At 58.1% G+C, this 26,010-nt stretch overlaps 1 protein-coding gene across 3 annotated transcripts; it reads left to right on the top strand.

Annotated features, from left to right (window-relative positions):
• CDK18 (cyclin dependent kinase 18) lies at window positions 1–25,260 on the top strand. Of its 3 annotated transcripts, none has more exons than XM_077887069.1 (16): window positions 1–252; window positions 15,860–16,009; window positions 16,155–16,294; window positions 17,026–17,151; window positions 17,739–17,795; window positions 18,635–18,749; window positions 18,940–19,034; window positions 19,257–19,319; window positions 20,176–20,299; window positions 20,417–20,537; window positions 21,277–21,374; window positions 21,574–21,679; window positions 21,794–21,836; window positions 22,551–22,641; window positions 22,967–23,044; window positions 23,823–23,996. In XM_077887069.1, exons 2-16 carry the CDS (start codon window positions 15,886–15,888, stop codon window positions 23,855–23,857), a joined length of 1,416 nt encoding a protein of 471 aa, XP_077743195.1. In that variant the 5' UTR covers window positions 1–252; window positions 15,860–15,885; the 3' UTR covers window positions 23,858–23,996. The 3 variants fall into 3 exon arrangements, with proteins under 3 accessions (XP_077743195.1, XP_077743193.1, XP_077743194.1); XM_077887067.1 differs by having other exon boundaries at window positions 143–252; window positions 22,990–23,044; window positions 23,823–25,260; XM_077887068.1 differs by lacking the exon at window positions 1–252 and adding an exon at window positions 12,017–12,105 and having other exon boundaries at window positions 22,990–23,044; window positions 23,823–25,260.
• Window positions 25,261–26,010: the final 750 nt, after the last annotated feature.

Raw genomic sequence — 26,010 nt, 5'->3', positions numbered from 1 at the left:
GTACACGTGAAAAACTCTGGCGGGGGCCGGTTTTTCCCTTCCTCCTCCCCCTCCCTCCTCTTCCCCACCTTCTTGCACCCTCCCTTCCCCTCCTCCTCCTCCTCCTCCTCCTCCTCCTCCTCCTCCTCCTCCTCCCCTCCAGCTCAGGTTGCAGCTTCCCCGGGGAGCCGCTCACCTTTCCGGAGTGGGGGAGCCTCCCCGAGCCCCGGGCGCGGACCCGGCGCCCAGCCCCGCGGCCCCAGGACACGCGCGGTGAGTCCCGCGGGCGCCGGGCAGGGTCGGGAGGGCCGGGCGGGCGGCGCGCCCCGGGGAAGGGGCGGGGGGGCCGCGGCGCCGGGGAGCCCGAGCAAAGGTACGCGGGGCGGCTCTTAAAGGCGCCAGAGCGCTTGGCCCCGGGGCGGGCGGCTGGAGGGAAGAGCCGGGGCGCCGCGGGGAGACCCGGGACCCCGAGCCGCGTGGGCCCCCGCCGGGGGGATGCTCCGAGCGGCCCCTCGCGAGGTGCAGGTGCGCTGCTTTGCGTTCGCGCCCCCCCCCCCGGGAGCCCCCGGGGGACTCCCTGGGCCCGCGGGCTCCGGCCTGAACCCCAGGAAGCAAAGTTTCCACCCAGGCTCCGGACGGGCGCGTTCTCATCGCCCTTCCTTCTGGGAAGGCCGAGGGTCGGGAGTCTCCGTGACAGCGGAACCCGCGCGAGCGTGGGGCGGGATCGCGCCCCCAGGGGCTCCCCGGGCTCCGTCGAACTTTGCGGAGCGGCGGGCGGGAGGGCGCGAGGCAGAGCCCGGGGTGGAGGGGGAAGGACACGTGAGCCGCGCCGCGCGGGCCGGGGCCTGGGGGTGGCAGCCGCCCCGGGCACCCCCTCCGGGACACGGGACCCCGCAGCAGCAGCAGCGGGCAAAGGGTTAACCTGGCGCTGGGAGGCGGGCGGGGGCCTGTTGCGCCGTGTGGCTTGAGGATCCTGCTGTTTGGGGGGCGGGGGAAGGGGGAGAGGATCAGGAATCTGAAATCTGAAATCTGAAATCTGAAATGGGGTCTGGACCGGAGGCCTCTCCTCTCCCTCCCTGTTGGCTGCCGAGGCGGGGGTTCCCTGGAGCTGTCTGCAGGCCCCGTGGGCGTCGGGCTGTTGAGACAGTGCCTGATTTTCTGTGCTGTGGGGTCAGCACCCTCCTAGGCACCAGTGGCCTCTTTAATGCTCTCTGAACCCTTTCCTGACAGCAGGGGTAGGATAGTTAGGGCTGTGTTAGGGGTGGGGGTCAGCTCCCCAGGAATCTCCTTTCTACCCCCAGCCCAACCCTCAGCAGTTCCCCAGCTGCGGCCTGGGCACTGTGACTCACTCCCAGCACGAGCTTGCCCCTTATGGCCAGGACCTTATGAGATGGGCACACAGCACATTCCAGGCCACTGGGCTGGGGCAGCAGAATCCCGGAGGATGCTGACAGGCACCCTCACCCACGGAGATCCCCTACCTTTAGTCTGGCCTCGGGAGTGGGCTGGGAAACGTTGCTTAGCATTTGAGGGGAGGCAGGGATGGTCCCAGGCAACATTGGCTTCTGGGTTTGGGTCTGCATCTTGAAGGCGGTTTGGAGAGAGGGTCACCTTGCCACAGCAAAGCTACTGGCTCAGATTACTTTGCCCCAGCCGTCTCCCAGGCAGCCAGTGAGACTCGCCTCCCCTCAACCCTTGCAGCCTCACTGCCTGTTCGGTTCCTGGGACTCTCCCTGCTGGCTGCCCATGCCCCTCCAGGAGAATGGAGCCCTCGTTCTTCCCATATTTATGGGGGTTTCCAAAGTCAGAATAGACTTCAGTAAGTTACATCCGATTTCTGAATGCCTTAGTGGCTACCATTTATAGAATATCCACTGGGTGCCAAACAGTGGGTTACACTGCTTCATAAAGTGGGTATTACCATCCCGCTTGATAGGCAAGGAAAGAGAGACTCTGAGAGACCAACTTTCCCCAAGTCTCATATAAGTGGGATCTAGCCCACAGCTCCCTGCTCACAGTCCCTGCCCCATCAGGGGAGATCCTGGCCGGCTCTGGAGTTCTCTGGTTCAACATTGGTCCTCAGGAGAAAGGGGGATGGATGGGTGTGGTGCTCCACGTAAGGAGGCTCTCACTTGTTCTGTGCCAGGGTGGCAGGAGAGAAGACACCACATCCGAGGAACAAGTAGGTTCTTGGTCTGAGATCTCATCGGATCCAGCCGCCTCCTCTAAAGCCAACCCCTAGGTCCCAGGGGACATGATGCTGCCTTTAGGGCCGTACTTGTTTTCTCTATAGATCCAAACTCTGGCTTGGGGCCTTCCTGTTTCCCGGGGCAAACATGCCCTGTGCTGTAGCCCAGAGAGCCATGTTTGGTCTTCTCACCTTCTACCGCAACCATGCCTCTTCTTTCTGGGGTCACCCTGTTTAGGACTTTTATCCAGCATCTCTACCCATCCCTCCCAATTCCTTCCCTTCCCTGAGTTTGAGACCTAAAGAGGAGGGCAAACCAGGATCTTGTTGGAATCCAGGTCTAGAACATACTAGCTAACCCTCCTCTCCCCAGCAGACTTTCGAGCTTCTCTGAGCCTCAGTTTTGTGATCTGTGAAAGGGGGATCATTGTAGGTTGTTAGATGAACTAAATGAAATAACACCCAGCGCCTAGCATGTAGCAGATGCTCGATGACTGCTAGCTGAATTGTGCATGGTTATTTGGGAAGGAAATTTCCCAGTTATCACACTATGCCTGGCTCTGGGATAGAGACCGAGGCAAGCTTTCCTAATCCCAGCAGGCTGGGCCCTAAGCATCCTGGAAAGGATGGATGGAAACCTGCTAGAAGGGGACTAGGAATCTGTGCTGTGGGGACTCTGCCCTCTAGTTTCCAGCATGAGCCGGGTGGGCACTGGAAGTTGGAAAACCAACAGCCTTCGGCTCCTAGGGGCCTCCAGCAAGGCCTCTTTCCCCTGGGGGAAGAAGACCCTCACGGGCTACTTAATGAATTGCAGTTCCTGTTCTGCTCTGTCGTCTGTGAGGGAGTGGCTGGCCCCAGTCCAAACTCACCTGATTAGCTTCACCTTGTTCGTTCGTTGGGAACAAGTCACATTTCTCTTCTGTAGCCCTGTGTCCTGCCCTAACCCCTTCTCTCCCTGGCCCTGGACCCTGTCCCTTTGCCCTCCTGGCATTCGCTGCTGAGTGGGCGCTTTGCCATCCCCAGGGGGTGGGAGCTCCCCGTGGTTAGTCCCGTCTTGTCCTGGTCCCCACGGCTACATGCATACTGGTGACCCCAGCTCTAAGGGCAGCTAACCGCGGTTCAGGCAGAGGGCCTGAGGCCCAGGATCACCGCAGAGCTGGGGCCGGGCCTGCCAAGAGCTGGCCAGTGGTGCCCCAGGAGATCAAGAAGAGGGAAAGCTGTAGGCAATTCTCAGCCAGGACTCCTGTTTGAAGGGAGCCCATCTGCTCCTGATATCTTACCAGTTTCATCTGCAGGGGAGGAGGGGTAGGGAAGCAAGTATGAGGTTTGGCTTGCAACCAAAAAGGGTCTTGAAGCTCCCTGTAGGCGTGAGTGTCCCTGGTAAGACAGGGTGCCCTGGTTTCAGACACATTGGCCAGAACTTATGAAGGGACGGGTGGGTGGTGAGACCCTCTTTCTTGGAACTGTGGATTGAGGTCTCACCCTGTGCCCCCACCCTACCTACTGACATTAAGTAAGTCTTCCCTGGAATTGAAAGTGAGGAGACAGACAAGACAACTCTCTAATCAGCTGGTGCATTCATTCATTCTTCATATGCGAGCGCCTGTCCCCTGTTCAGCACAAGTGGGGGCAGTTTACCAACTTCAGGGTTGACTCTAATCCTGCCCCTGCTGGTGAGTAAATGCTGCCTCAGGCGCAGGACCCTGCTCACCCAAGCCTGTTTCCTCACTGAGACAATGGGGAGAGTGGGAGTATTATTTCTTGTGCTCGTGAGGATGTCAGGGAGACAGTGGCCGTGATACTCTTGGCTTTTTGCCTCACCTCATGTCATTAGCGAGGGGCAGTGGCCAATGGAGTCACTGGGCCACACTTGGTGGTTCTCAGTAGCCCGGCCTCTAGCCGGTCCCTGTAGAAACCACAATCAGGCCTCAGATGGGGAAGGGAGCTATTCCTAAAACGTTTCTACTCACCCTGGTTCCAAGGATCTTCTGCATTTTATTGTTATTATGGTAAGTTCTGAAAAACTCCAGAATAATGTCTGCCCTTACACCTTTGCTTCCCTAAAGAAGCCTACCCTTTCTTGCCCATGGGGGTCCCTTCAGAAAGCAGGACTACTTATCTCCTCTAGCCCCTAAAGGAGATCCTTCCTGGGTGACCAGGCCCTGTTCTGTCTTTCCCCCATATCCTGGCAGGATTCGGTGCCTGAGAGCAGGTAGGAGATAAGTTCTGTGCCCAAGGGTATCCCTCATAATGTGAGCAGTGCTGGGTCTCCAGACCACCTCTGCCAGTAGGGCATGGGATGTAGGCCAGATGAGGGGTCCCAGAGCCCCCTGCCTGTACCTGGTGTGGAACCCAGCTGCCAGTACGCCCCAGTGTGGCTAGGCTGGGTGCCATGTTCTGGGCTGAGGCCACACCCAACATTGGTTCTTCCCTAGGGCAGGGTGGTCCTTGAGTGGGCTGCCGATTGCCCGGTAACGCTGCCCCGTGCAGGGACTGCTATCTTTGGGCAGGTCCTCGTAGCCCCCAGTGGAGCAAAAAGAGCATTGAAGTCACAGTCATTAGCCCTCACTTCTGATCTCAGCTCTGCTGCTCCAACCTGAGTGGCCTTGGGCAGGTCATTTCCCTTTCTGAGTCTTGAAAAATGAGGGCACAGACCAAGGGATTTCTAAAGCTCCATCCAAGACTACTGGTTTGTGGTTCCAGCTTTTGCCAATCCTGCTGCTAAGGTGAGCTATGCTCTGAGACTGCAGGAAGGACCCCACCTCCATTCTTTCGAACTCCAGAGCACAGATGAGGGCTTTCCCCAGCTGAGGCCCGCAAAGCCAGTTCCTGCCACCTGGCTGGGGAAACCCTGGAAGGCCTCCCCACTGCCTGATAAGAGGAGAAAAAGCACCTCCCAAAGGAATGGGTGCTGGATTCAGATGCCCTTCAGGCAATGGATGCTCAGGGGCAAGTCTCAGTAAGGCAGGGCTCTCAGCCACATCCAGCCTGTTCTGATATAGCACGCAAGCTAAAAATGATCTTTACAGTTTTAAATGGTTGGGGAAAATTCAAAAGAAGAAAATGATACTCTGTGACATTGAAAATTACATGAAATTCAGATTTTAGCGTCCACGAGTAAAAGTTTACTGGAAGACAGCCTCACTCCCTTGTTTCCATCTTGTCCCTGGGTACCTGGGGGGTCATGTGATTGCAGCAGAGGCTGCATGACCCCCAAAGCTGAAAATATTGACTATCTGGCCTTTTACAGAAAAAGTTTGCCAATCCCTGTTTGAGATAATTATAGTTCTCCCAGGCTTGCACTAAAGAGTTTTGGAATCTCAATCTAAAAATACTTTCTTTTCATTTAAAAAGAAGTGTTACTTCTTTTAACATAAGCAACGAATGGCCATTATGGAAGTATTGGAGGATGCAAATTAGCAACAAGAAGATAGGAGAGTTTCTCACAGTATCTTGTATCTTTCTGGATTATCCGGGGTGTTCCTGTTTAATAAGTGCACGCATATAAGCGCATGTGTGTGGCATGTGTATGTGCAGCGCACATAGAGCTTGACAAGTTGTACACGTCTGTCTGCCCTTCTCACTTCAAAACACATGTCAAACGATTTGCTCCCTCCAGGCCCAGTGAGGTTTATTCTAGTGTGTGAGATGCCCCCCGCCCCGGGGCATCCAGAGGGCAGGGCCCTGCTGGCAGGCAGTCGGACCCGCTCATTGAGATGCTGGGGCTTGCTGGGGCCAGAGCTGTGGGTCTGGAGTCATGGGCACGTGGCTGGTGGTTTCCACCACGGGAGAGGGTGAAATCACCAGGAAGAGTGTGTGGAGGGGAAGGACAGAGGGCTGGAGAGGGAACTCTGGAGAGGGCCAGCATTGAGTTGTCAGGTAGAGGAAGTGAGTCTGGCAGATGGGGGAGGGAGAGAGAAGCAGGAGGAGTCCAGCCAGGAGGCCAAGGGAGGGGAAGACAGGACGTGGAGCCTAGGATGGTGGCTGGCCCTGAGCAGGTACTCATGGAATGAGTGAGTGCCTAGGAGAAACCAGCACCAAAGATTTGGACCAGGTGAGATGTTCAGAGGTTTCTCAGAGGGGGCCCTGGAGGCAGGGAGGAGTGGGAGTGGTCTGGGCTGAGGGGCCTGCCTAGGCCCAACCTGGCGGGAGGGAAGCCATGGTGAGGTGAGGAGGCCAGCTTGCCTGAAGGTTGGAGAACATTGGCAGGGTGGGGGTCCTGTTGGAAGGTGGGCTCTACCGAAGGGGGCAGGGGAGGATGCTGGGAGTGGAATATAAATAGGAATACAGACTAGAGATGCTGGGAAAGCCTCCTGTCCTGCCCTCCCTGCTCCTGGGACTGAGAAGTCCCCAGGGATGCCACACTTGATGTTAACAAAGATCCCAAGACAGACCACCAGGAAAGCTGGGCTTCTTGTATGGACGAGGGAGATCTAGCAGGTGGGCAAACTTGATATGCCTTATTTCTCTTCTGTTTCATTGTTTGTTTGTTTTTTAAGATTTTTTTTTTTATTCATGAGAGACCGAGAGAGAGAGAGAGAGAGAGAGAGAGAGAGGCAGAGACACAGGCAGAGGGAGAAGCAGGCTCCATGCCAGGAGCCTGATGTGGGACTTGATCCCGGGTCTCCAGGATCATGCCCTGGGCTGAAGGCGGCGCTAAATCGCTGAGCCACTGGGGCTGCCCCTCCTCTGTTTCATTGTGTGGAAGATGGTGGGCACCAGCCTCTGCGCTTAAGCGCAGAGGAGAGGAGACAGGTGTGAGCTGGTTCCTTTGGGACTGAAGGAAGACCTCAGAAAAGGTTCCAGACTTTGGGGTTTTGAAAATGCTGGGCAAGGTGGCTGAGGGAACTTCCTTGAGGGTCTTATATGGAGCCTGCTAAAAGGAGCAGAGAAAGGGTCCCCTCTGCCTGGAAGGGGAGGCGCGCCTGGTCTGAAGGCAGGGCCATGTGGGGACAGGCCTTGCCTATACTGCCCCTGGCTGCAGCCTCTGGTCTGGGATGCTCTGCACGGCCAGGACCAGAGCTGGTGAAGGGCGCCTTGCTCAATCTTATCACTTTTGTAAATCCAGAGCCTCCCAAAAGGTCAAAAAGAAAAAGCAGAAGATGATACATGGGCCTCCATTCTTTGAGCCTTAGGAAGCCAAAAAGAGAGCAACAGAGTGAGCATCAGCAGGGTTGGTGTGGGGCTAGAGTGGGCAGTCAGGATGTGCAGGGGGGATCATCTGTAGGGGTCAAGGCCAAGGTCTAACCCACGTAGTGCACCTGACCTAGGAGGCCCTGGGAATCTGCCCCTGAGGGATGGGAGCCCATGAGGAAGGCCCTGACTCAACGGTGTTTGGTGGAAACCTAGCATTAGGACTTTCCCCATCCCCAGTCCATCCTCACTGTGGATCATCTGCCGTAGCAGAGATCTCTGTAGACCTCGCTGAGAGAGTTGCTGCTGGGCAGGCAGCTTCCCCCTATGCCTCAGTGGCTCCCTGCTCCCCTACCGCCGTCAGAGCCGAGAGCTGGCCAGAGAAGGCAGGTTAGGTTAGAGCTGAGGCTTTGAGCCCAGTGGGTAACTGATCGTCTCCTGGCTGCTCTCTTGTCTCCACACAGGCCCTAGAACTCAGAACTCACAGCTTTCAGATATTCACTTGCTGTCCGTTTGAGGGTTCACTCAGGGCAAGGCCCTGGGGGTGTAATGATGAGTCAGACCCTGTCCTTGTTCTTAACAAGCTCACAGGCAAACCAGGGAGGAAGTAGACACATGAACAGGTACAGTCCAGGGAGCCAAACTCTCTGCTTGGGGATGTCCAGGATGCCATAGGCTGGGGCCAGTGGGCTTTCAGGCCAGAGGAGAAGTGGCAGTCATCACAGAAGGCCTCTTAGAAGACGTTATGCGTTTCTGAAGCCTTGAAGATGCGAGCACTAGGCTGGCTTCCCCTAGTCCCTGGCCCACCCATCCTGCTAATGTTCCTGCTCCCACCGAGAGTCAGGAGAACCAAGGAGGAACAATGTCTGGGGGCCCGGGGGCTGGTTGAGTAGACCACAGGCCTTGCTCTGGTGTGCCCAGAAAGAGGGCAGGGCCAGGCCCACCCCAGGTGTGCTCAAGACCTAGTACTCAGAGTGGAGCTGGCCTGGGGAGATAAACCTAAAAACACTGAGACCGTGTATGACAAGTGTACCTAGGCTGGTCTGGAAGCCACAAGGAGGAAGCCTCCCATTTTACCTATAGAAAGGAGGTGTGGTCATGTGTGGCTTTCCAGAGGAAGTGACACTTGAGTTGAGTTTGGTAGTGGTCTTAGGGCATCCCAGGCCAAATGAACGGCACATGCAAAGCCGCGGGGCACGAGTGTGGCTTACTCTGGGAATGCCAAGTACACCCATAACACTGGACCCTCCAGGGAGGGAAGGGTGAGAGCCGAGACCCCAGAAGGAGACAGATCAAAATACAAGAGGCTCTGTCTGCTGAGCCCTGGAGTTTGGACTTTTGTCTGAGGGCAGTGTTCTATGGAAGGATTTTAAAGAGGGGAGTGACCCCATCAGAAAGTGACCAAGAAAGTTAAGTGTGGTAGCTTTTTGGCAGTTGGATCTGGGATTAGCTCTTATCCCCATCTAGCAGACAGGGAAATCAAGGCATGAGGTGTTTTCCCAGGTCACAGCGCTGGTAAGGGGGAGAGCTGGGATTTCTTCCATATTCCAAACAGCAGAGAATTTTGGGAAGCAGGCTTGGCCAGCATGTGGCCCTCATTATAGGACACTTCCATCAGGTGGCACTCTGCGGGGTAAATGGCACATTTGCCCAAAGAGCAAGGGCAGCCCTGAGCCCCAGACAGTTCACCTCCTGACCACGCATCCTGCAGGTTAGCCCTGCAGGCTCCGGGAAGGCCATCCCCGCCTGCTTCCTGCATTCCAAAGAGAGGCTGTGGGAAGCATCTGCTTACTGGCAGGACGGCTGCAGGCCTCTGTGCTCCTAGGTTCTGGCCACCCAGAAGGCCCCAGGCTTGCAGCCTCTCATCCAGGCCGGAGCTGGGGCAGGGTGAGGTCAGTGATGAGGGCTCCGGGCTTCTGCTGACTGACTGCCCCTGAAGTTTGTCTCAAGGGAGGGAAATGGAAACCCCACGCTGTGGGCTGCTGTGCTGGGCAGGGTCAGCTGGAGGATGAAGGAAGAGATGGTATCTACAGGGCTCCCTGAGGCTCAGTCCTCACTGGGAGGAGGGAGTGTCTCTGAAGTCCCAGCTCATGACGTCTGCAAACTTGGTCAGCCGTGGCCTCTTGTTCTTTCGAATCCTGCCCAAAGGCCCAAAGTGGCAGAGTGACCGACGTGGTGGCAGGGAGCAGGCAACAGAGGGTGTCCTATGGTAAGGATCCTGGTCAGGGACTGGCCTTAGAGACGGAGGCTCAGACCCTCTGGGCTGCAGAGTGGGCAGCTGGAGTTAGAGCCTTCACGTTCTACCCCTGGGCCCTGGGAGACAGATCTAAAAGAAAACAGTAAAAAAGCAGAAGAAGGACTCGGAAAAGTGGGTGACGTGTTCCTGGAACCCAGGAGGTGCTCACCACGTGCCTCTGCTGTATGTCCCCAGCACCAGGCAGAGGGAGCAGGGCACCCCCACCCCCCCTCCCAGAGACGTGCTTGAGAAGTCCTCCCTGTGGCCCTGTGAAATGATGCACTTCCTTGGACTGTGCCCGTTGGGGGGCTGCGCAGGGGCCCTGGGGGTTCAGGAAAGCCTTGAAGACCCAGGCCTGAGCTGGCCTGAACTGTGTGCAGGGATGCAAGTGCTGGAGCCGAGCTTGGGTTGTGGGGACTGGGGAGACCCAAGGCACTGGAGGTAGGGGGTTGGATCGAAGGACCTTGGGTGCAGGCTGTGAATTGAGGCTTTATTCAGGGAGAAGGCCAAAGGCTTGTCAGAGGGGTTTGCTGAGAAGCCTGGCTCCCTGGAGATTAAGGGAGGAAGCTGACCCCCGCCCTCTATACCAGTCTCACTTCTGTGGGGTGGAGGCTGCTGCCCTGCTTCCCTGGGTGCTCTGGCAACCTCCTTCTCTGCCTCTGTAGTCTCCCGGTCCGGGCCTGGCAGGTGGCCCAGACCCAGGGCAGGTGGCAGGTCTGGCACCTGGAGGAGGCTGTCCGGGCAGCAGGGAGGGGGCGTGCAGCAGGCTGTGTCTGTAGCTGGACACGGTGTGTGGGCTGACCTGGCCTGCCATGGGGGCTTTCTCCCCTCTGAGGACCGGGGCTGAGAGCAGTCAGCCAGGAGGCCGGGGGTCCCCGCCCTGTGTGGCCCCAGCAAGTCATGTCAGTCTGGTGGTGGTGGTGGGACCCTGCCCACCTAGTCTTTCCCTCTCAGTCAGGTGGTCAGGCCTGCTGGTGCCTGCCCCTTTTCCATCGGGGGTCTCAGAGCACTTCGTAGGCTGTAAGTGGAGCATGTTTGATGAGTTTTATCTGGGGCCTCTTTTCCGGTACATCTTTGCATCTGAGCAGGAGCTTGAGAGAGGAGGAGAGAAGGGCTAACATCTCTTGGCGCCGTCCTCGTGCTCCATGCATCGCATGAGCTTACCCAGGTCTGCACCAAGACGTCCGCTGGACGCCAAACACTTGCCCCAAACCTAGTTTCTGGTCTTCCTCCCGGACCTCCGCTCCAGCGTTCCTCGTGCGGCCATCCTTCCAGCCGCTCCAGCCAAAGCGCTCCAGAGCCTGGCTTGACTCCTTTCTGACACCCCACATACAAATCCATCTCCATCTGCAAATCCCTTTGGCTTCTCCACCTGCAAAATATATCCCGAAACCAACCACCTCCACTGCTCCCACACGGTCTCGGCCACCACCATCTGTCACCTGGATCTCTACAGTAGCCTTCTGACTAGGCTTCCTTCCTTGCCCATACAGTCTGTTCTTAACACCATATCCAGAGGGAGCCTGTTAAAATCTAAGTGGGATCACATGACTCATCTGCTGAAACCCTCGTGTTCCCTGTGAGGGGCTGACACAGTCTCCTCTGGGTTCCCCTATGGCTGCCTCCACCGCCACACTGCTGTTCCCAGAGCATTCCAAACTCACTTCTGCCTCAGGACCTTTGCACCTCCCGTTCCTGCGCTGATCTGCTTCCCCTACATTCCGCATGACAAGCTCCCTTGCCTGCACCTTCTTGGAATTCTTCCTGAAATGTCACTTTCCCGTCCACCTGTTTAGGTGGTCCACTCCCTGACCACTCTGTTTATAATCGCAACATCCTGCCTTCCCACCCCACATTTTTCTTTGCTACTTTATTTTGCTCCATTGCACTTGGCACCACCTAACATCTTGTGCATTTTATATATTTATTTTCTTGTCTGTGCTGCTCCCCACCATTAAAATGTAAGTACCAGGAGGGCAGAAATCATGTCTGTTTCTTTTTTTTTTTTTTTTAAAGATTTTCTTTATTTATTCATGAGAGACAGAGAGGCAGAGGCACAGGCAGAGGGAGAAGCAGGCTCCACGCAGGGAGCCTGATGTGGGATTCGATCCGGGTCTCCAGGATCGCGCCCTGGGCCAAAGGCAGGTGCTAAACCGCTGCGCCACCGGGGCTGCCCACGTCTGTTTCTCTTGTCCGCGGGTTCCCGAGATCTACAGCAGTGCCCGCCCGGCATGTGTAGCTGTTAATAAATAATTGTCAAGTGAAGGATTCGAGCCGAAGCTAAGAGACATTATATAAGCCAAGTGCAACCTAAGTGTCACCATCCAGCCCTGCTACTGGTGGCACCAAGTATGAATTTGGCTTTTTATTGGGGGTTCGGGGGGGAAAGGCCTGGAACTGGAAATGGCTGTTGCAGCCAAGACCAGGGAGGGCAGGCTGGGGAGAGCGCGGTAGGAGAGGCAAGGAGGCATGTTTCGGTCCCCGAGGTCCCGGAGGTCCCGGAGGTCCCAGAGGTCCCGGAGTTCGTGCGCTTGGTGACGCCCAGGAAATTGCTGCGGATGTTGAGCAGGTCAGGCGGTCCCTCGCGTCCTGTGGGCAGCAGGGGGCTGGAGGGCGGGTCTGTAAGGGCTTCTCCCGCTAACATTCCAGAAGTTCAGCCCTTCCCCACCGGGCACGCACGTAGTGGCCTCTGGGCAAGCGTGAGCTTCCTCCTGGCCTGGCTCCTCCCGCCGGCCCGCCCGCTCCTCTGGCACCAGCAGGAAGTTCTGGGCTGGTGGCCGTGTGCCCGGGAGGAAGCGGCAGGACGTGCGCTGAGACCTTCGGGCCTACCTGGCGGGGGCCGGGGCGGCAGGAGGGAAGGCCTGCCCATGGGGGACCTGCCCCCGGCTCCTGAGGGGCAGCCCTCTCGTCCAGCATCCCCCAGCCCGGCCTGGCCAGGCCAGTATCCCTGGATGCCCATCTCCTTCTTCCCCTGGCACCAGTTGCACGAGGACAGCCCCAGATGGCTCCCTGGCCCAGGGACAAAGGCCACACTGTGCCCAGCCTTGGGCTGGCCTCGGGCTGGGTCACACTGAGCCCTTCTGTCTCCAGATGGGGGTGAGGGGCAGACAGCAACAAGGTGACAGGCCTTTTTCCTGTCTCCCTTCTCCCTTGACCCCCAAGTCTGAAGAGCTGATTCTCTCAAGAGAAAAGTGACAGAGCCATCTTATGTCTTGAGCTCGGGAACAACAGAGACCATTCACCACTCAGTCTGCCCTGTCACACCCAAGACCCTGGCGGGTTCAATGCCCCGATTGTCCCCAGTGGAGAGAGGCATCCACTCTCTGCTCTGGTCACCACCCCTGCCGCCTGCTCCTCTGTCACCATCAGAAAGTCCATCCTTACATCTGCCCTCCATCCCTCCTGCTACAGGGACAACCACTTCCTCTGGATTTCTTGAGTGGGTGGAGGACAGCTGGTCCCCATCCCTCCGCGCCGCTTGGCCCTACATTCCTGCTTGAGAAGCCGTCCTCAGCTTCAGCCTCCTTCCAGCTCCCCAGCCCACCCTCCATCTCACAGTAGGCCCAGGCTGGTGGCTTCTGGCTCCTAAGAGGAGCCAAGGGGACAGCAGGAGCAGGTGCCACTCAGGGCTGGTTCTCTTCTGTTTTGCAGAAACTGGGGGCTTCCCTCCTAGAAGGCTTTTAATGGGCCCCCCTCCCCCACAGGCAAGAGCAAGGATGTAAGATTTATGGCAGCTACTGGTGGATTCCTAAACACAAACCCAACATGCCATCCCATAAATCCTAGACTGCAGGATGGCTTTACGGGGGAGCCCTGTTTTTAGAAGGGGGCGTGACTAGTCCCTCTTGGCAGAGCTCAGACCCGAAGGAGCCAAGTGCCTGGCTCCCCTGCCTCCCCCCCCACCCCCCCCACCCCCCCCACCCCACCCCCGCCTTAGGAGAACCATGACCATGAGTCTGCAGGGCAGACATTTCTTCCCCTTCTGAGTGGTGGGGGTGGGGATGGGGGAGCTTCTGCTCCGCTCAGCATGCCTTCTCCCCTCCTGCATCTTCCCAGTTAGGAGGATTCCCCCTCTCAGCACAGGAGGGCAATCTGGAAACCTGGGTGGACTGTCATCCCTCACCTAGACCTCAGATGCTTCTCACCATGGCTCCAGGTCCAAATCACTGGGGATGCTTTTTTTAAAAATTCGTTTTCCCGGTCACCATCCTCAGTTCCAGAAACTGAGAGTGAGACCCAGGAATCTGAATTTTTAAAAATATTCCCTGGTGCTACGCATGTTCAGCCAACTTTGTAAACAACCGACCTGTCCAGTGGGGACATCTTCACTCTCTTGTCATGCTGGGAGATGTGAGGAACAGGTAAGGACATCTCTAGGTCCTCTTGTCCCTGGAACCCGTGTGCTGCCACTGTCACGAAGCTTCCATTATGGGATGCCCTCTGGCCTCTGGCTGGGTGCACACTACAGTGTTAGGCGGGGTGACTGCCCTCTGCGAGCTTCACGTCTATGAGTCCTACAGACATCAGGCCCGACCCCACAAAGGCCATGGAGGAGCCACTGAGGCTGGCTGGCAGGAATGAGCTTAGGGATGGAGAATCAGGAAAGTCGAAGGCTGCTGGGAAAGCCCAGCAAGGAAGCTGGAAGAAGAGCTTCTGATACCTTCTCATCAAAGGAGGCACCACCAGCCCCTGAGTTCCTGGAAAATAGGGAGTGCACTTCACTCCACTGTGAGTGCCTAGCACAGTGCTTGCCCCAGTAGCTACTTAGTCCTCACTTGCTGAGCTCAACTGACACTCCGGGGCCCACTGACAGAGATGGGTTCGGCTGGCAGTGCAGACCCGAGACCTCTACTCCGAGGGGCACCGGCCTGAGGAAGGAGGGCCTGGCCTTCCCCAGTCTCTGGCTCAGGGCCGGTGCAGGGCCCCAGCTCAGCTGCATTTGGGGGCAGCCGGGAGCCTGCAGGCCCAGGGAAGGGACCCTTTCCAGGCTGGCTGAGGACAGAAAGATGATCTTTAAGCAAAGCAAACATGTTCGCTGACCCATAATCCCTTCAGCTGGGAGGACTCAGGAGGGGTCTGGCGGCCCCCTCCTTTGGCAACAGGATACTGGCTAGTGATTGGGAATGGGCTGTGCCGGGGGTTCGGGTAAACGCTGGGAGAGGATGTAGGGTGGCCCCCTCACATCACAGGGCTGGCCCTGGATGCCTTCTGGGCTGGCGTCGGTGGGGCACTTGTGAGGCCTCTTGGTCTCTGCTCTCCTGGGAGCAGGGAGATATGGGCAGAGCAAGGTGAGGGGCTGCCATGGCGAGCTTACGAAATCATGGAGGGAGGTTGGGGCTGATTGGGGAAGGAGGTGGATTTTCAGGGCAAGATACAGAAGGAAGGGTCTGCGGGAAGAAGCAGTCTAACTGCGTGGCCAGCAGGGTATCCCCTCACTCAGAGGGCAAGGGGGCTGGGGGGCCTCAGGGAAGGAGCCCCTTCTGGCTAGGGAAGGGGCCTTGAGGGGACCAGAGTAGCCCACCCTTCTCCCTCACTGTGTACCCTGCCGACTGGACACCCTGCCCCATCAGGGCTCTGGCGTGAGAGGGGCTCGGCTTCCTGTCCCTGGGGCCCTCTTTTTCCAGCAAACTTCTGTGTTTCCCCTGAGACGAGCTCCCGACCTCCCATATTTCAGCTGGAGAGCTGGGGCTGGGCCAGCTCAGAGGCACACATCCCCTCCCTTTGTCCCCTCTCTTTTCCCGTCATCCAGGGACCTAGGGCCAGCCAGAGAGGGACCTCCAGGGGTCAGTATCAGGATGAAGTGGGGTTTGGACCAGATTACGTCAGAGGCTGTAGGCCAAGCTGATGCTCAGCTTCTGGGCGTCAATCAGTAAGGCTTACCGACTGTTGACATACTCAAGCTCTTACACACAAGTTAGTAAAGAGCTATTGGCCCAAGTTCTGGTCCACTCCCTGCCCCTCCAGGCCTCTTTTGAGAACTCTCTAGACCTCCAGCAGCTCACAGGTTACTGTCTAGTTTTGGTGAGGCCCTCAGGATGCTGCTGGCACATCATTATGAGCAGTACTTTGCTATACTGACCAATGCATAGTGTGACCACCTTCCCAGGGGCGGTGGAGGGGAGTGTCCGGGGGGAACGGGGTCCACAGGGAGGAGGAGGGCGAGGTCCTTGAACCTTGGTGAGGAAGATGCAACCCCAACTCCCGAATGCAGGGCCCCAGAGCTCAATGGGCGGTTGGAGACCAAGACCTCGGAATTCTCGCATCCAGTGTGGGCTGGCCTGACGCCTCGTTCTCACCTGCTCTTCTCTGCTCCCCCGCCTCAGGCCCCACTGCCTGGCCCCTGCTGACCATGAACAAGATGAAGAACTTCAAGCGCCGCCTCTCCCTGTCAGTGCCTCGCACCGAGACTATCGAGGAGTCCTTGACTGAGTTCACAGAGCAGTTCAACCAGCTACACAATCGACGCAATGAGGGTGAGGGTTCCGGCTGCCCCCCGCACCCCTTTGGCCGCCCCCTGCCCCTCTGGGCCCCCCCCCTGCCCTGCACAGGTCCCTGCCCCTTCCCTTCCCCCCCGGGGACAGAGGGGCTGGGTGGGCAGCTGACACCTGTCCCTCTCAGATCTGCAGCTCGGGCCTCTCAGCAGAGACCCCCAGCCAGAGACCAGCACCTTCTCCCCGACAGACAGCGGGGAGGACCCTGGGCAGCCGTCCCCCGGCATGCAGTACCGGCGGCAGAACCAGCGCCGCTTCTCCATGGAGGTGAGGGGCTCTGGCTCTCCCCTGTGGGTGCAGCAGGACACGCCAGCCACGCGTGCCCAAGGAGGGCGGTGGCCTGCGAGCCAACTTCATGGGTTCAAATCCCAGCTCTGCTGTTGATCAGCTCTGTGACCTTGAGCAAGTTTCTCAACCTCCGCATACCAGTCTCGTTGTGTTAAAATGGTCATCATGAAGATTAAACAAGCTAATATACCCCAAGCACATAGAGCAGTCCTGGTATAGCGAGGGCTGGACAATTTGACCACTGTTCTTTTTTTTTTTTTAAACATTTTATTTATTTAATCCTGAAAGACACACACAGAGACACAGGCAGAGGGAGAAGCAGGCTCCACGCAGGGAGCCCGACGTGGGACTCGATCCTGGGTCCTCAGCTAAACCGCTGAGCCACCCGGGCTGCCCTTGGCCACTGTTCTTATGGCTTGTAGGCATTGCCCATGTGTAAGAAAAATAGGCTCATGTCCGTAGGAATCTCATTCTATAGAGGGTTATACTGCAGCCCAGAGAGGGGAGGGGACCTCCTAAGGTCACACAGCAACTCCCGGGTGTTCACAGATGTCTCAGCATGTCTTTGAAGCAGCTGTGAGCCTAGGGTCTGGCCCTGCTAGGGTTGCTTCTATAGGGAATGCCAGCCCCAGGGTGAAAAGCAAGGGTCCTACAGCACCAGGTAACCCGGAGCAGACACTGGTGTCCCCGTCTCATCCCGGCTAATATAGGACATCAGTAAGAGGCTGTCTCTGCCCATGGACATCCGCCTACCCCAGGAATTCCTGCAGAAGCTACAGCTGGAGAGTCCAGACCTGCCCAAACCACTCAGCCGCATGTCCCGCCGAGCATCCCTGGTGAGTCCCAGGAGGGTCAGAGGTCACCAGGGTGGACCACCCTCTCTCCCCAGCATGGACACCTCAGTTTTGCCTGGTCCAGCTGAGGCCTGCAGCAGTTTGTGGGCCTCTGGTGCCACCTGCTGGCCTCAGCTGATTCACACGCTTGTGCTCCTTGGTCAACGTCCATTCCCTGGGTGAGCCCCCCCCCCCCCCCCCCCCCCCCCCCCCCCCCCCGCCCTCCCCAGGGCTGGAGCCCCACCGTGGTGAGACCCATAGAGCAGCTGGCATGTGCTTTCCGGTCGTGGCTGCTTATAATGTTTCCCTGGGAGCATCTTGCAGACATGGACTCTGGCTCCCACTCCAGATACCTACAGAATCAGAGTCCAGGTGGTGGGTCCCAGGAATCTGTATTGTTAAGGCTCGGGGACCACTTTTATCACGGGGTTAGGATTTGTGGCTGCCCTCATCCTTGCTAGCCTCTGTTGTTCCCTCCCCCTGACAGGGGGTCTCGTTCCCTTCCCTTCTGGAAGCTGATTGGGGGGTATCATGTATGTGGGGTTACTGGAGCCTTCCAGCTCATAGGACCCTATGTCTTTCCCTCTCAGTCAGATATTGGCTTTGGGAAACTGGAAACATACGTGAAGCTGGACAAACTGGGGGAGGTAAGAGACTGGGCAGGCCAGTTAGGAGCAGGGACAGGCTCTCCCCCTGCACACCCTGTCCTGTCTTCTCATTGCCCCCGCCCCGTATAGGCATACCATCTTGGCTGTCCAATCTGGCCCAGCCTTTTGCAGGTGTTGAGGGGTCCCAGGTCCTCAAGAAGGAGGACATGAGGATGGAATGGGGCCCGTGGGCTCTGGGGCATAATCCAGTCTTTTTTTTTTTTCTTTTTCTGCAAGTATTTCTCTGGATTCAAATCCCTACTTCACCATTTACTAGCACTGTGGCCTTGGGCAAGTTAGGTGACCTCTCTGTGCCTTAGTTTCATCCTCTGTCAAATGGAGATGTAGTTGCTCTGCTTTCTGGAGTTGTCATGAGATCAGAATAGGTGACTATAATAACATTTATACATTTAGGCAGTGCCTGGCACATGGTAATAAACACTGTATGCCATTAGCGGTTTCTCTTACCACTGCACCCTGCTTCTGTGTTGGGGCCTTGGGGTGGGCAAAGGTTTATAGACAGGAGGAAGACACAGCCCTTTCCCTCTAGGAAGCCAGGAAGGAGACCTACCTGTAAACACCAACATGAGCAGAAACACAATGAGTGTTACAATAGAAGGGCACCTAGCCTGCTGGGGGCTCATGGGAAGGACAGTTCATTCTGAACAGGGAGGAGTGAAGGACAGAGTCACAGATGGGCCTTGGAGCAAACCCAGAATCTCCGTGAAAGGAGAAGAAGGGGGAAGGATACAGCCCAAGCAGAGGCCCAAGAGGAGGGCACTGGTTAGAGGAGCGTGGGCCCTGAGTGTGGCTGGTGCTGCTGGGGTTCTTGTCCCCAGGGTACCTATGCCACAGTCTTCAAAGGGCGCAGCAAACTGACGGAGAACCTGGTGGCCCTAAAGGAGATCCGGCTGGAGCATGAGGAGGGGGCGCCTTGCACTGCCATCCGAGAGGGTATAGCATCCCAGGGTCCTGCACCCCTGGGGGCTCCTGGGAGGAGGGCTTCATTAATCAGAGCCCCAGTGGGAGCCTGGGGGGCTGAGGGTCATTGCTGGCGTGGGGGCTCCTAGGACTGCTCCCAGGAGGAGAGTGTGTGAGGGGTATGTGGGGCCCCAGGGACCCAGGTGGGCCTGTCACCCCACAGTGTCTCTACTGAAGAACCTAAAGCACGCCAATATTGTGACTCTGCATGACCTCATCCATACAGAACGGTCTCTTACCCTGGTGTTTGAGTACCTGGTGAGTTGGGCTGGGACTAGTGGCTTCTCCCCTCTGTGGTGGGGGTGGGGGAAAAGGGTGGGGGCCGCCCAGGCCTTGTTTTAGAATCAGGTTCTCAGATGCTTCCATGGAAGAGTGGGCCAGGGAAGTTTAAGGACAGCTCAGAGCTTGGGCCCTGCCCAGGGAGGGGCTTCCGGCCAGGGGTCAGGACAGGTTAGGGCTGAGCCAGGCTCTGTGTTCCAGGATAGTGACCTGAAGCAGTATCTGGACCACTGCGGAAACCTCATGAGCATGCACAATGTCAAGGTGAGGGGCTCCGTAAGGGCCGCCTACCCTCAGGCGCCCCATCTCAGTACCCATCTGTTCTCAAGCTCAGCATGGGAACCCACTCTCACCACCAGGGTCCCAGCTGCTGAGGCTACTCAGACCTTCATGTGTATGAGGGCGTGCAAGGTCACTGCCATGCAGGGACTACCGGGAGCTGTGTTAAGCACCCTTCCCTATCAGTGCAGACACACACTCTCTTTCACCACCCAGCTGTTGATATAAAATCCCCTCAAAAAAGAAAATCCCCTCTCCAACTCTGAGCATCAGTTTTCCCATCTGTCAAATGGGCACAAGGATGACAGGAGGCTTCTGGAGAAGCTCGAAGGGATGAATGACCTCTTCTGGTCATTGTTAAAGAACCGAGTGCAGGGGCACCTGGGTGGCTCAGTGGTTAAGCATCTGCCTTTGGCTCAGGTCGTGATCCCAGGGTTCTGGGATCGAGTCCCGTGTCAGGCTCTCTGCATGGAGCCTGCTTCTCCCTCTGCCTGTGTCTCTGGCTCTCTCTCTGTGTCTCTCATGAATAAATAAAGTCTTAAAAAAAAAAAAAAGAACCAAGTGCATAGCTCCACACACAGTAGGGCTTCCTGGCCCTTCCTGGCCCCCCCCTCAGCTCCCGAGCTGGAGAGCTCTTCTCTACCACCCACCTGGTGCCCTCTCCTGTGAATGGGATTCCCTGGGATGGTTGGAGCCCATCCAGGATGGGGCACAGCGTGGGTGGAGAACCAAGGTAGCTCTCCAGGTACCCCACCACCCCTCCAAGCCATGGGCAGAGAGAAGGTCTCCCAGGTGGGACAAACTCACCTCTGCTCACCTTTCTCATCCCCTCCTCCCTCAGATTTTCATGTTCCAGCTGCTCCGGGGCCTTGCCTACTGCCACCGCCGCAAGATCCTGCACCGAGATCTGAAACCACAGAACCTGCTCATTAGTGAGAGGGGGGAGCTGAAGCTGGCTGACTTTGGTGAGAGCCAGAGCCCACCAGGGCTGGGGTGGGGGTGCGGCATCTCTGGCAGAGCCTCCTCAGGATATGGGTGCTGTGAGAGGGACATGGGAGGTTCAGTGGCATGTCTGTCCCCAGGACTGGCCCGGGCCAAGTCAGTACCCACGAAGACCTACTCCAATGAGGTGGTGACCCTGTGGTACAGGCCCCCGGATGTGCTGTTGGGGTCCACGGAGTACTCCACCCCCATTGACATGTGGTGAGTGAGCACCATGGGACCAAGGTGAGGGGGATTCCGTACCTTCACATTCCTTTCTGCTGCCTCGAGGCCCTCTGCAAGGAACGGCCTAACCTCCTTTGACTAGAAGCCGTGTGACAACCTGCTGCAGGAACCGGATGTGAAAGAATTAAGTCTGAACTACGTTAGGGTTCCCCTGGCTCTAAACAGACCCCCCCCCCCCGGAGGCTCTGCTTATGAAATATCCCCCCAGGGCTCCCCAGCAGGTTACGGGAGGGTCCAGGAGGGCTTCCACAGTAAATACGAGGAAGCATCGGTGCTACTGAGGATTTTGGAAAGGATAGATTGTATTTGTGTTACAACTGACGCGCCTATGATCTGGTATAGAACGAAAACGACGACAAATCAGCCCAATTTTAAAGCTAAAGCACAGGTTTCCGGTGAATGGCCAATGTGTTCTGTGCCAGGGGGTCCCCAAGGCCAGGGATTTCTGGACTTGGTCTTCCAGTTAGGGGGCACACAGGGACAGAGTTTGAGACAGCCTGGGTGCAGACCCAAACTCCACGGGGTGAAGCGCCCTAGAGCCCAGAGAAAGCCCCAGAGAGAGAGGCCCTGTGGCCGACTGGGCCGCCCACCCCAGAGCCGGGACCCCTGGAGCCGCCAAGGCAGGGCATCCTGGGCGCCCCCGGTAGAGCGCCCGAGGAAGGGCGGGTGCGGGGAGGCCCAGCCTGACGCCGCCCCTGCCCATTGCTCCCCGCAGGGGCGTGGGCTGCATCCACTACGAGATGGCCACGGGGAGGCCCCTCTTCCCCGGCTCCACGGTCAAGGAGGAGCTGCACCTCATCTTCCGACTCCTCGGTCAGTCTCCGGCCGCTCCCTCCCTCTCGCCACCACGGGGCGCCAGAACTCCGTCCAGCCCAGGCGCCCAACGGCCCGGGAAGAGGGGCTCCCGTCCCCATCCCCGGTCCCCGCGGCCGCACCACGCTCCGCCCGCACCTCCTTCATTGCACCCCCCGAGTCCTCACTGTGCCCTTCCCACACGCTCTCCCCTCCCCAGGGACCCCGACGGAAGAGACGTGGCCCGGCGTGATGGCCCTGTCCGAGTTCAGAGCCTACAGCTTCCCTCAGTACCTGCCGCAGCCGCTCATCAGCCACGCTCCCAGGTAGCGCTGCCTCCCCGCGCCCTGGCGGCCCTGCTGCAGCTGGAGGTGCCCGCACTCGCCCTCCCCGAGCCCCCCCGGCCAGGCCCGGCCTGTGCCAGCTCCTTCCTCCTGCAGGTTGGACACTGACGGCCTCCACCTCCTGAGCAGCCTCCTCCTGGTGAGTGTGCTGGGCCCCCCACCCGGGCCGGCGCCGCCTCCCAATCACGGAGGCCTGAGACCCCGCCTGGGCCCTCCACCCGCCTGCCTCTGTGCTGCCCGCTCCCCCTCTCCCCGTGCCCCACCCTGCCACCCCACCCGCAGACCCAGGAGGAGCACTGCTTTGCACCCAGAGTGTGTCAGCGGACACACCCTGAACTCAATTCCCAGTTCAAACCCATGTGTGAGCTGCGTGGCCTTGGGCAAGTTGTAGAACTTTCCTGGGCTCCTGTTTCCTCGGTTGCAAAGAAGAATTAATGAATCTTGTTTCATAAGACGGTCATGAGGACACATTGAGATCGTGGCGCCTGGTATGGTGCCTGTCTTGAAGTGTGCGCACCGTAAAGGGTAGTTGTCGGCGTTACACGTTAATATTGCTGTCGTTAACGTTATGATCATGGTGGCTTTAGCCTCTCTATTTCCATCCCAAAAGGAGGTCACTCTCTGTAAGTCCCATTTCTGGTTTTCTCTGGGTGGCTGGAGGCCTGGGAGCTGAGCGGGGAGTCAGCCTCGGGCTGGCTTGGAGGTGGAAGCTGGCAGCAGACCCTGGGGGCTCCTGGGTTAGACCTAGGCCCCTCTCATTCTGGCCATCTAACTTCATGTGGGAGTTGCACTGCGCAGAGGGGTCCCCAGGGTCCCCCAGCCAGGGCCCTATAGCCCACCCTGTGCCTTTCAGTACGAATCCAAGAGTCGCATGTCAGCCGAGGCGGCCCTGAGTCACCCCTACTTCCGGTCTCTGGGAGAGCGTGTGCACCAGCTTGAAGATAGTGAGTGTCTGCTGGAGGTTGGGGGAGGGGCCAGGGTCACCCCAGAACCAAAGAAAGGGGGCAGCAGGTGCGGGTGGCAGAGCGGGAACAAAGAGGCCAGTGGCCCTGGTCCGGCTGAGCAGCCTTGGGCACAGGACTTGCCTCCGTGTGTTCCCATCTGCAACAATGGGCAAAACTTGTAAGATCTAAGAAGCCTCCCGAAAGCCCAGTTAGGTGCTCCGGGGCCAGTCCTGAATGAAGGGGGTTGCCCGGCCAGGTGGGGTGCTCTGTGGGTGTGGGGGCACCCACCTGGCTCTCTGCCTGCCTGTCTCCTCTCTCACCACAGCGGCATCCATCTTCTCCCTGAAGGAGATCCAGCTCCAGAAGGACCCAGGCTACCGGGGCCTGGCCTTCCAGCAGCCAGGTAGGGGCTCGTGCCTCCCCCCTACACCCCCCTCCCCCCCCCATGAGAGGAGCTAGGGCAGGCTGCTCCTCCCCCTTTAAGAACAGAGGTGGGGCCCCGCGGCCCCTCTTGCAGTGGGGAATCAGCAGGGCCTCCCCGACATTGGCCTCCCATGGGGCGCAGGGAAGGGGCTGGTTTCCCTATCTCCGACCCAGGCTTCCTCCTCCAGTGTGTCCCTCGTCAGCCCCCACCCTGACAAAGCCCTGGCGAAGGTGCATGCTCTCGTACATTCTCTCTGCAAACTCTGAATTCTCTCACATCCATCCTGGGAGAACCATACCTTGTCTCTAGAACAGCTGATGGCCTCAGATGTGACAAGTGCTTTATTTCATATAAAGTACCCTTGAAGTTGGTACTTTGTGTGTGTGTATGTGTGTGTGTGTGTGTGTATTTAAGTAATGTCTGCACCCAGCGTGGGGCTCAAACTCATGACCCCAAGATCAAGCATCACAGGCTCTCCTGATTGAGCCATCCAGGTGCCCTGAATAGGTACTATCGATGCTCCCCATTTCATAATCAGTGAGTCCGAGGTACAGGGGAGGTTAGGTCACAATTTCACACAGCTGGTAAGTAACAAAGATGGGATTTGAACCCAGGACCGACTGGCTTCCGAGAGCATACTTTCACTGGCCCTATCAGAATAGCACTGGAAAAAGCCCTTCCCTCCTGGCCCCCGGGGCACCGCCTGCCCAGCCTCCTCTCTGCAGCACACCCCCACCCCCACCCCTCTGTTCTCCAGGACGAGGGAAGAGCCGGAGGCAGAGCATCTTCTGAGCCGTGCCCACCCTGCTGTGGCCCCAGGGACGAGAGGTCACAGCAAGCACGACCGCAGGCAGGATGGGGTCTGCGTGGCTCTGGGCGGACAGAGGAGCCAGGGCTGGTGGCTGACCCAGAAGACCTTTTGGCAGCTCTGCCGGCCACGGCTGTTTCTCTTCCACTTCGCACATGCCTCCCCTGCAGCCTTCACCCAGACATTAACCTCTCTGTCACCTGCCCTGGCACTGGGCATGAGCTGCTTTCCCAGGAGGAGAGAAGGGGGCAGGGAGGGACCTCAGACCCTTTCCCACCCTGAGGTGCTCGGGCAGCAGCGTGGGACCCACACAGACGGGAGAATCCAGGTGCCAGGCTGAGCACTGAGCCCTGAACATGGGCACCACCATGCCTCCCCACCCAGGAGCTGCCTGCCCACTCATCACTCACTTTCTTCCCCTCTGAGAGCAGGAAGTGACATGGCACCTTGTCCAGGACCCCGGAATCCTGGGTGCCAGTGTGTGTGCCAAAGCCCACCGCCCCACCCAAAGGGAGGGTGTCCCCAGAGCAACAGAGTAGGAGCCTATCCCTTCTTTGCCACTTCCTCATCCTGTCCCCATTCCCCACTCTTGGCCAGAAGCCCCGTATGCTGCTGGGTACCCCACTGAGTCCAGAGGTGGCTTGGTACCACCCGCTGCACTCCTGCCACCTCAGCTGGCTCCTGCCCATCTCCCCAGCGTGAACGGGATTGCCTTAAATTGACAGGTGGTAGATCACTCACTGACCCAAGCTCCTACCTGTCCACCCTTTCCCAAGAGTGGCCCTTGCTTATCTTGCCCAGGCACTGATAAGCCAGCCCTGGACTAGGGTCCTGGGGACAATGCCCAGATATGCAGGGTTACCCTGAAACTGGTGCCAGGCCAGCCTTGGCTCCTTGGGGCTAGCACAGCCTCCCCCCGCCCTTCCCTCTTTCTCAGCCACTATGGCCCAGTCCATGCTCTACCCAGTCCTGGCACCAGCCTCCCTGTGCCCCTGGCCTCCCAGAGGGCAGGGTGTAAATGTCACAGTCTGAGGTAGAGGAAGGTGGGATAGGAGGCACAGGCTTTGATCCTGAGAACCCCGCCCTAGGGGGCTGGGAATATGAGGGCCGCAGCCCCAAAGAAGGCACCCCTCACCACCCCTGCCAAGCACGCCTGTTATATTCCCCAGGTCTCCTCAACACTTGGCTGAATCTCGAATGACAAGGCCAAGGGGAGGCCAGGCCCAGCTTTTCTACACAAGCCCCCTGCCCAGCCCAACCCCTCAGCCCCAGGAGCAGCCCTGGGGACTCTTGGTCTCCCTCAAGTCCCCCCCTTCCCCCACTGTACTGTGAATATCCCGTGACTCAGCACAAAGACAGATAATATATTTAATTCATGTACAGAAAAGAGTGAGCAGTCTGTACAGAAAAGCTGGTTTTGACAGATTGAGGCCAAAGAGGGAGGACCGAAGGCCCTTCCCCAGGCCTCATGAGTGCAGCTGGGGCTGCCTGTAGGTGTGTGTATATATGTAGAAAGAGGCCAGAGTTTGGTTTGTGTGTATCTCTGAATGCCCAGGGTGGCCTGGGCATGGGAGGGGCGCCCTGCACCCTTCCTGCTGTTTTCTGGATGCTGCTGCCTCCAGAGCCAGAAGTCAACCCTGGGTGTTGTGGGGAGGTGTGAAGGGGGCCTTCCCCCAGGATGGGGCCTGCGGAGTGGAGCCAGCCGGGAGAGCACAGAGGGAGTCCCGGGCGGAGTCTGGGGTGCTGGCTGATGTAGCTGCCCCATTTGCTCCCATAACCAAAGGCTCCCTGACTTCTTGGGAAGGAGGGCGGAGGGGTGTAGGTGTAGGAGAGGGCTGGCATGAGAGACGGCCACGGCCAGGTCATGGAACCAGGGTGCACGTGATCACACTGTGATCCAGCCCAGAAGCCATTTCTAAACCTTGAATCCACCTCCTGTGGCCCAACCTCCTCTTACCTGGGGGCCACACAGCCTCCTTACTCGCTTCCACAGCTCTCCGCATCGTGCTCTGCTTTCCAATTCAGCGTCCAGGTTTGTTATCCCAAGAGCCCTGTGAGAATGCCAGGCCCGAAACCTTACATACTTCCTGACCCTACCTGTCCAGCAGCTTCCCGGCTGGCCGTAAGAACTTTCCAA

This window comes from Canis aureus, chromosome 38, assembly GCF_053574225.1.
Source record: "Canis aureus isolate CA01 chromosome 38, VMU_Caureus_v.1.0, whole genome shotgun sequence".
NCBI lineage: Eukaryota > Metazoa > Chordata > Mammalia > Carnivora > Canidae > Canis > Canis aureus.
The sequence above is the reverse complement of the archived record's forward strand: the minus strand, read 5'-3'. Positions and strand labels throughout refer to the sequence as shown.